The sequence below is a fragment of the Podarcis liolepis genome (genome assembly GCF_965112155.1).
Source record: "Podarcis liolepis genome assembly, chromosome: 16".
In the NCBI taxonomy this organism is placed as follows: Eukaryota; Metazoa; Chordata; class Lepidosauria; order Squamata; family Lacertidae; genus Podarcis; species Podarcis liolepis.
The window spans coordinates 42901538-42910869 of NC_139567.1; the positions used below are offsets into that span (position 1 = coordinate 42901538).

At 49.5% G+C, this 9332-nt stretch overlaps 1 protein-coding gene across 1 annotated transcript; it reads left to right on the top strand.

The window, feature by feature from the left end:
* Window positions 1-4637: 4637 nt before the first annotated feature.
* On the top strand, window positions 4638-5630 carry BHLHA9 (basic helix-loop-helix family member a9). Its single transcript, XM_083479130.1, has one exon. The coding sequence runs from the start codon at window positions 4655-4657 to the stop codon at window positions 5357-5359; it is 705 nt and encodes a 234-aa protein (XP_083335256.1). The 5' UTR covers window positions 4638-4654; the 3' UTR covers window positions 5360-5630.
* Window positions 5631-9332: the final 3702 nt, after the last annotated feature.

Genomic DNA, 9332 nt, shown 5'->3' on the forward strand with positions numbered 1-9332 from the left:
TTTGAGCAAATTCTGACTTCATAGCGTTAACTTGTTTTCACTGTATTGAAGAGCCTGTGCACTGCTTAGGGATGACTGTAATTAAGCAGTATACAGTATATTTATAAAAACGGGACGCGGGTGGCGCTGTGGTCTAAACCACAGAGCCTAGAGCTTGCCGATCAGAAGGTCGGCGGTTCGAATCCCCGCGAGGGGGTGAGCTCAGTCCCTGCTCCTGCCAACCTAGCAGTTCGAAAGCACGTCAAACTGCAAGCAGATAAATAGGTACCGCTCCGGCGGGAAGGTAAATGGCATTTCCGTGTGCTGCTCTGGTTCGCCAGAAGTGGCTTAGTCATGCTGGCCACATGACCCGGAAGCTGTACGCCGGCTCCCTCGGCCAATAATGTGAGATGAGCGCTGCAACCCCAGAGTCGGCCACGACTGGACCTAATGGTCAGGGGTCCCTTTACCTTTACCTATTTATAAAAACAAATGGTGGGCTTGAGTGGAGCTTCCATGTCCTGATGCCATTTACCCCTGTATACCAGATGCTAGGGAAAGAACCATTGAGGAATGGTTACTGTCTTATTGTCCAGCTTCCCAGGACACCTGGCTGTCCATCATCGGAAGCAGGATGTCCGGGTGGGGGATGGAGTTAGACAGATCCTGATATGGTTCAAGCCTTCTTCTTCTTTAAAAAAAACACCAAATACTTTGTCTTGTTGGCCAAAACCATGATATTATTTTTTGCTGGTGCCCCAAACCTGTTTGTTCCTGCCTCACTTTGCACCCCTGCTAAACTCAGGTGCCTGTCTCTTATAATTCACTCAGCCACCCATCCCCACTGCCCCTACATGCCCCAAATATTCAGAGCTAGGAGAGGAGGTCTTTCTCGGAAAGCTGCCCCCCCCTTCCCCGAACCACAAGATTTACGGTGTGACAAGAAATCATCCTGACGCTAGGTCCGCCTGCCACCCATTTCTGGGTGCTCAGGCTTGTAAATCTTGCCAACAGGGTAGAAAGCGATAAATCAAATGGGGGGTTGGAGGGGGAGTTCCCTGCCCTGAAACACACACACACACACACACACCACAAAATGCTATATTTGCAGAAAACCTGGAATGACAATGGCAAGAAAACTAGGCTGTGTGAGCAGGTATATGCTAAGAAGAAAATAAATGTCAATGGAGACATAAAGTAACAGGTTTAAGTGGAGCCTCTGAGTTTAGCAGCAGTCTACCCAGTGTTTCTTGCAGGCAGCGAGAAAGGGGACATGATAGAAGTTTAATAAGGCATGGCATGGAGAAAGCGATAGAGGGAAGTTTTCCTCCCTCTCTCCTAACACTAGAACTCCGGGAGATCCAGTGAAGCTGAAGATTCAGGGCAGATAACCTAACAAATAATAATATTTTAAATGTGTTTGTGGGAGGGGGGCAGTTATTGTTTTGTTGTTTCTGTTTTAACTATTTGTGCTCTTATCTTGTGAACCTTTCCAGGGATCTTGCGATGAAAGGCAGTATATAAATCTAATAAACAACAAGATAATAAAAATAAAAGATAAAAGAAAGTCCTTTCTCACACAGCGCATAGCTGGGCTGTGGAACTCCCCGCCACACAATGGTTGGAGGCAGCCGTGCTTCTGAATCCCAGTTGCTGAAAACCACAAGAGGGGAGAGTTGCTCTTGGGCCCGGATCCTGCATGCTGGTTTCCCTTTGGGGCATCTTCTACTTGGCCACTGCGAGAAGAGGATGCTGGGTTCTGATCCAGCATGGGCCTGATCCTGCATGGGCTCTCCTTATGCCCTTACATTCTCCCACCCTCCTCCATCTCCTGAGCTGCAAGGTGCAGGAATTTGCTTAGGGGGTCCCAGTCACGCCCCCGCCCAAGGACCAGGAAGGAAGGGCGGTTGCGAGACAGATTGGAGCAGGTGATAAAAGAGGCCGGGGAAATAATCTGCTCCCTGAAAACAGAGGCCTTCCTGTCCCCTTTTGCGGCGGGACAAGGACCTCGGGGCAGGCAGTTGTCTGGGCTAGCTGGCACCCGGCTTTTGGGATCGACATTCCTAGGAGGCTGGAGGTGGAGTGAGAGCAGGCAGGGAGGCGGCAGGAGCAGGCGGCTGCAATCCCCTCCCTTTTAATCAATTCGTTTCCCCAAAATGAATGTGGATCCCTTTCCACCTCTCCATCTTCCTGAAGGCAGTCGTGGGCCGAGCTGCAAATGTAATTCCTTCTAGTTCCGATGTTCTGCTGGAGTGTGCTGTTGCAATTCAAGTTCAAGTTTCAAGTTTTATTGCGGCAAAAGCCAGTGACACTAAACACCACAAGATCAAACAACAAGAAATCAACAACAACATCAGAAAAGAAAAAGATTACACAAGGGAACTTCGCAGTGTGCCATTCAACAGAGGAGATTTATGCTTCCTAATTACTAAAGTGCAAAATTTAGCCACCTCATATGATATTGCGCTTGAGGAATCTTCCAGGAGGTATTTCCATAAAATTTTGGGGGAGGATTCCAAATAATGGCTGTTGCAATTGTTGGAGCGTATTGCACTGATCCTGGCCTGGCTGCACAGCCTGCCAGATAGCTTCCGGGCCCAATTCAAAGTGCTATAAAGCCTTAAACAGCTCAGGACCGCAATACCTCAAGGATAGTTTATACCTCTCCCCATACAGTGGTACCTCGGGTTACATGTGCTTCAGGTTACATACACTTCAGGTTACAGAGTCCGCTAACCCAGAAATAGTGCTTCAGGTTAAGAACTTTGCTTCAGGATGAGAACAGAAATCGTGCTCTGGCGGCACAGTGGCAGCAGGAGGCCCCATTAGCTAAGGTGCTTCAGGTTAACAGTTTCATGTTAAGTATGGACCTCCGGAACGAATTAAGTACTTAACCCGAGGTACCACTGTATATACTGCCCCAGACCCTGTAATCATTATTTGAGGCTCTTCTTTGTGTGCCTCCTCCACATGAGGTCTGCAGGGTGGCAACATGAGAACAGGGCCTTTTCTGCAGTGGCTCCCTGTTGCGGAATGCCTTCTCCAAGGATGTTTGGCTGCTGCCTTCAAAATACATCTTTATGCACCAGGCTAAAATGCTCCTCTCCAACCAGGTCTTCGGCTGATTAATATTCTACAGCCTTTTAAATATGTTTAAGGGAGGTTATTGTTTTGCTGTTTTTGATTAACCCGTTTATTTGTGTTTTTACCTTTAATTTTTATCTTGTGAATCGCCTCGAGGTCACGTATTAATAAACAATAATAAATAACAGACACCCTTGCTGCAGTCAAAAGGTGAGAAACAAGTTTGTTATTTTTAAGATCTTTATCAGCTTCAGAAAATAAATTTAAAAGCACCAGGCAATTGGTCCTTTGCACAATTGATGCCCAACAAACCTCTGGAACTCCCTGCTACAGGAAGTTGCAACAGTCACTATGCTCAATTGAAAATATGCATAGGATGGCACTCCTAGATGAGTTCATGTGCACCAAGGTTGCACCAAGGATAAAGTAGGGCAGGGGAGAGACATTAAATGCCCCCTTGATCTCCGTGGAGAGAAGGCGAGAGACGCAATATAACCTCAAACAAAAAATGTTTGCAAAACTGACAAATTGCGGTGTCCTTGTTGTTAGGCCCACGAACCCGAGAGGCAGCTCCTCCAACCTTTTATCAGCCTGTGTCTGATTTGTGTCCAGTAATTGATCACAGCAATTACTACCTGTTCCGTTTGTCTCTTGCCATGCTCCTCTTTGGACCTTTTGAAGCCATGGCTAATTTCAGGGTCTGCATCTAATAAATCAGCTGCAGGGACCCCCGAGGGAACGAGGAGGATGGGAAGGGAGACTTCAAAGGGAGGCATGTTTTACACCTGCCTGGTTCTTCGTGGACGCTGGAATCTCGCCTTGCCAAGAGGCCCAATTTATTTTTATTTTTAAAAAATAAATTGGTGGAGGAAGAGAGGTCTAAATTAATAGCTAGCCACAGACATCTGGGAGAAAGGGACTGGTGATTTAAAGACGGGAAGGCAACCAAGGTGCTTATTACAACTTTTGGAGGGTCGAAGGGCTGGCGGGATAGGAAATTCCGTCCTGAGTGTGTGCAGAGCCTGGCTGCAGGATCAGGCCAAAGGGGGCCCATCCAGTCCACCATCTTCTTCTCACAATGGCCAACCACATGCTCCAACAGGAAGCTTGCAAGCAAGACCCAAGCAGAACAACAGCTCTCCCCTCCTGTGGCTTCCAGAACCCGGCATTCAGAAGCTGCCTTTGTCCGATGTGCTGGATACGATCATTTATGTACACTGCAAAAGCATTTGACTCGTTCCACAGTATCGGGGGCTCTTGTCAGACCGCCCACCCTGCAGTGTAGGCAAGGAACTTGAGTTGGAGGAGAGGGCGTGACAAAGAGGCCAAGTGGTGCACAGAGTGGTGGGAAAATCTGGCGTCTACGTGAGCGGCTTCCTGAATAAGCTGGTGCCGCTAACCCCAGGATACCTGGAGGCTGGTGATAAAAAAGGCTACCTGGGACAGGATTCCACATGGTATAATTAAATCTCAGCCTCCAGGAGTTTGGAGGAGGAGGAGGAGGAAGAGAAGGAGGAGTCTGGTGCACAGGACTGTCCAGCAAAGATCTGCACAGGAAGAGGGAGAGAAATCTGAACAGAGAGGCTCAAAAATGCCCAGAGCTGCCGCGAGCCACCTGGAACAGCCGGACCCCTGGGAAGGAGAGGCACAAAGTGTGCCCAGGCAAAGGACCCGCTTCCTGCAACCTTGCAAGGCCAAGTCCCAGGCCTTCCCTGGAAACCTTGAGGAGGCCCCAGAGAAGCGCAGGGTCCGGCCCATGCGCTCCAAAGCCCGGCGCATGGCGGCCAACGTCCGGGAGCGCAAGAGAATCCTCGATTACAACCAGGCCTTCAACGCCCTCCGGCTGGCCCTCCGGCACGACCTGGGGGGCAAGCGGCTCTCCAAGATCGCCACCCTCCGCCGCGCCATCCACCGGATCGCCACCCTCTCCACGTCCCTCCAGTCCGGGCCTGCGGTGAGGTGGTCCTGCGCCCACGCTGAGTGCCAGCTGACCCGGGGCGAAGGCAGCTTTAGGGACAGCCAGCCCAAGCTCTTCCAGCCTCTCTGGGAACCTGGATACAGTAAGGGGCCTTCATTTCAGCCCAGTGCAACAGCATGTGTGAAGTGCCGCCCCGAAAACGCTTCCCATCACTTGGTCAACAACCCCAAAGAGGGCACTTATGGATCCAGCCCTGCCTGTTGTCCAGCCAGCACCCTCCTCCTGGGGGGCCGAGCCCCCTGCCAGCAAAGACTTGCAGACAGCAGCATTCAAAGTTGCCCTTCTGGTCACTTCCCCTGGAAGTACGGCTTGTTCTGAGATGGGGACTCTCAGCCTTCTTCATCCTTGTGGTCCTGATGGTGAGGGCACGATCCTCCGCTTCCCCTGAAGTTGGATCGGGACAGTTTTCCTAGGATCTCACATTGACCCTTGCAGACTTAGAGAAGTTGCGTTCTCAGGATTTCGCATTTCCTCTGGCTGAGTTTGTAAAGGTATACAGATGCTTTTTTTGACTGTACCTTCATGGGGTAGAGACCTATCTCTTAGGCGCTCCAGCTAATTTGTAGATATATACAGCGGCTTTTTGACTGCATGCTCCTGGGGAATCTGTAAAATGCCATGCACACTGTATAAATATATTATATTATGATCTTGCAACCACTGGATACTGCAGGAATATTTGTGTCTTTGGGATGTTATAGGTTCACCCGCCTTTGTGACTTTTCCTGAAATAATCTGATGCCTGCTCTGTCAGGCTGACGGAATCACTGCCCTGATCTGGAGGGCAGCCTCACTGCAAAGCAGCTGAGGGGCGGCAATATTTCAAAGGGGCGTCAGAGGAGTACCTGCCACCAGGATGTGAGCCCCAGATGGTTTTCCACAAGGGAACGTCGTCCTCGGACCAGATGTGGAAGCTTAACCACTACAGCTAGAAACACTGATTTGGGAATAAGCCCCACAGAACTCACTGGGGCTCATTTCTCAGTAGATATCCATGGGGTGGCACTTGTCAGCTTCACTACAGTTCTGGGTGCAACTAGAATGGGGGGGGGGATGCGAACCAGCCGATGTCTTAAGAAGGAACAGAAGGAGTCCAGCTGAGACACTTGAACACCAGTGCAGGCAGCAAGTTAAGTGTGGTTTGTTTGTCTGCTTAGATCTGTTGGGGCATAAACTCTAGAACCTGTAATCCACAAAGGGTGCGCCAGGGCATGCTAAGAGTGCTGCAAGATAAAAGTTAATTAAATAGTCGAAGGCCAAAGCATTTTTGGGCATGTGTCCCTTCTCTGATTTCGCCTCTTACTAATCCAGACTGTACGGATTGGGGTACGTGATGGCGATGGGAAGTAATTCTGCTCTACCAGGGAGCTGACGGATCAGGGATTTCTAGCTGCGATTCCTGCATAGTAAGGGGTTGGACTAGATGACTTGGGGGTCCCTTCCAATGCTACAATACAGTGGTACCTCGGGTTAAGAACTTAATTCATTTGGGAGGTCTGTTCTTAACCTGAAACTGTTCTTAACCTGAGGTACCACCTTAGCTAATGGGGCCTCCTGCTGCCGCTGCACGATTTCTGTTCTCATCCTGAAGCAAAGTTCTTAACCCAAGGTACTATTTCTGGGTTAGCGGAGTCTGTAACCTGAAGCGTATGTAACCCGAGGTACCACTGTACTATGATTCTCTCCGCGTGCGCACACACACATGTCTGTTGTGCTGCTCTGGCCTTGCCTCCGTCTAATTAGGAGAGATTTCCTACCATCGCATAGAAAAACAGAAGGATGGATAGATTTTGCTGGAGGCAATCATTATTTCTCTCACGCATTCTTTAAAAACATTCATGTGTAAGAGTGAAGATGGCCTCCCATTTTAATTCAGAGATTTTTCTGTTGCTGATTTTTTTGGGTTTTTTTCTGTTAAAAGGATGAGCTTTAGCTATCTGGAGTTGGGAGAGACACTGATCTGCACTGATATAAGAGAGTCACTTGATAAAACCAGTTGCTGTGTTTCTGTGACGCTCCTGAGATCCCCGTGCCGTTATCTGCAACGTACTTAATATTATCAGTATAGTTGTCGGTATCATACAGTTATCTGCTCACTGTCCTGAACGGTGGAGCAATTTGTTTTCCCAAATCAATGTAACCTCCTCTGTATTTTTGAGCAATTTTGGGAAGGGCTGTAGCAAAGCGACAGAGCACCTGTTTTGCGTGCGGAAGGTCCCAGGTCCAGTCCCCGGTGGCATCTCCAAGTAGGGCTCAAAATGTCAGGGCAGGTAAAAGAAAGGACTTCTTCACGCACCTATGGAACTCTCTCCCACAAGAGGCAGAGATGGCTACCAACCCAGATGGCTTTAAAAGAGGATTCGCATAGGAATTCATGCATTGGTATCGATGGCTACCAGCCATGATGGCTCTGATCTGCCTCTGCAGTTGGAGGAAGCAATGTCCGCTGCTGGAAACTGCAGCAGGGGAGAGGGATCCTGTGTTCAAATCATGATTGGCATCTTGTTGGCCACTGTGAGTAGAGGATGCTGGACTAGTTGGGCCAAGGGCCTGATCCAGCAGCCTCCCCTGTCATTATCCCTGCCTTGAAACCATGAAGAATCACTTCCAGACAGTATAGAGAGTTATTGACCAATGATCTGACTCAGTGGAATGCATCTTCCTGTTTAGATCAGCCCTATATTCCTGAGGACTGGAATCTTACTTTCTGTTACTTGCAGTCTTCCCACTGGGGCATTTGGTTGACTGCAGAATCCTGGAAGATGCATCTTCCTACTATCCACAAATAGGCTGTGGGGCTCAGAACACCACTGTTTCCACAGTGCTTTCCTTCCTTCTTTGCAAAGGAGTCCTCCAGGGAATCAGCAATATGAGACCCCGGCGAGAGGCAGGAGATTCTGTTCTATTGAGCTTGACCCACACAAACTTCTGAGCATCACAGAAGTCTTCTTCAAGCAGAGGCGGGAATGGCATCAACGACCCAACCCATTTTGTTCTCTGTATGATGTGGAAATCTTGCTTGGGAGCAGCAGGGTGGGGGCAAGGAAAATGTAGATTCTTTTTGTGGGTGGGTGACCCAGCCAGAAAATTCCTCATGTGGTCCACAAGGTGGCACTCTGCACCAGTTCTAAACTCTGCACATATACGCTCCCAGGTACCATCCCAGCACCTCCAGGTAAGACAACAGTTGCAAAGCAGTGGGCAATGCTGAGCTAGATCATGGGCAGGCAAACTAAGGCCCAGGGGCCAGATCCGGCCCAATCACCTTCTAAATCCGGCCCGCAGATGGTCCGGGAATCAGTGTGTTTTTACAGGTGTAGAATGTGTCCTTTTATTTAAAATGCATCTCTGGGTTATTTGTGGGGAATGGGAATTCGTTCATCCCCCCCAAAAAAAATATAGTCCGGCCCCCCCACAAGGTCTGAGGGACAGTGGACCAGCCCCCTGCTGAAAAAGTTTGCTGACCCCTGAGATGGACCAATGGCCTGATTCAGTATAAAGTAGCTCCCTCTGTTTCTCTTTAATACAGCCTTTTATTCAGATTCATGAGGACCAGGATCTTGCATTATTTTTTTAGGATGGTTCAGAGGCACAGCACATGCAAAAGGTCCCGGGTTCAATATGGAACATCTGCAGGGAGGCTGAGAATGCCCCCCTGCCTGAAACCCTGGAGAGCCGCTGCTGCCAGTCAGGGTAGACAATGCTGAGCTAGAGGGTCTGCTGACTTGGCCTAAAGCCCATGCTCATCATTGCTCGGCCACTTCCATAGCAGATGCACAGCTGACGTGCTTCTATGTGCATCCTGCAACACCCCCTTGAGGACTAGTAAAATGCTCAGTCCCTTGAAAACCGGGGCGTGGTGCCTGCCTCGTGATCGTAGTCAGTACAGAGCAAAGCAAGGCACGCTGGTGCTGAAACTAACATCGAGTGTTTCTCCCTTTCATAGACTTGAAATAGTATTTGGCAGCAACTAAGAAGGTTACCCCTGAAAACGGGCTAAGCCACATCCACACATGGAGCGGGTTGCCCCTTCACACATCTTGACAGTTTCCCAGGCTCTCACCTCCTGTTTCGGGAACACTTTTAAACACTGCCATTTCCCATCTGGTCTTCAGACACTGTCGCTAAATGGAGCCTCCAGATTCAGAGGCAGTCTATCTCTAAACGTCAGCAGCTGGGGAAGCAACAGCCAGAGAGGGCTGCTGCCTCCAGTGCCCTGCCCAGTGAACTTCCTTAAGGCGCCTGGTGGGTGCTCGTGGGTGGGAAAGGGGTGATGGGGTAGAATTACTAA

Bases quoted from the DNA above. Each gene is read 5' to 3' on its own strand.
- BHLHA9 (XM_083479130.1), top strand. From the start codon at position 4,655: ATGCCCAGAGCTGCCGCGAGCCACCTGGAACAGCCGGACCCCTGGGAA.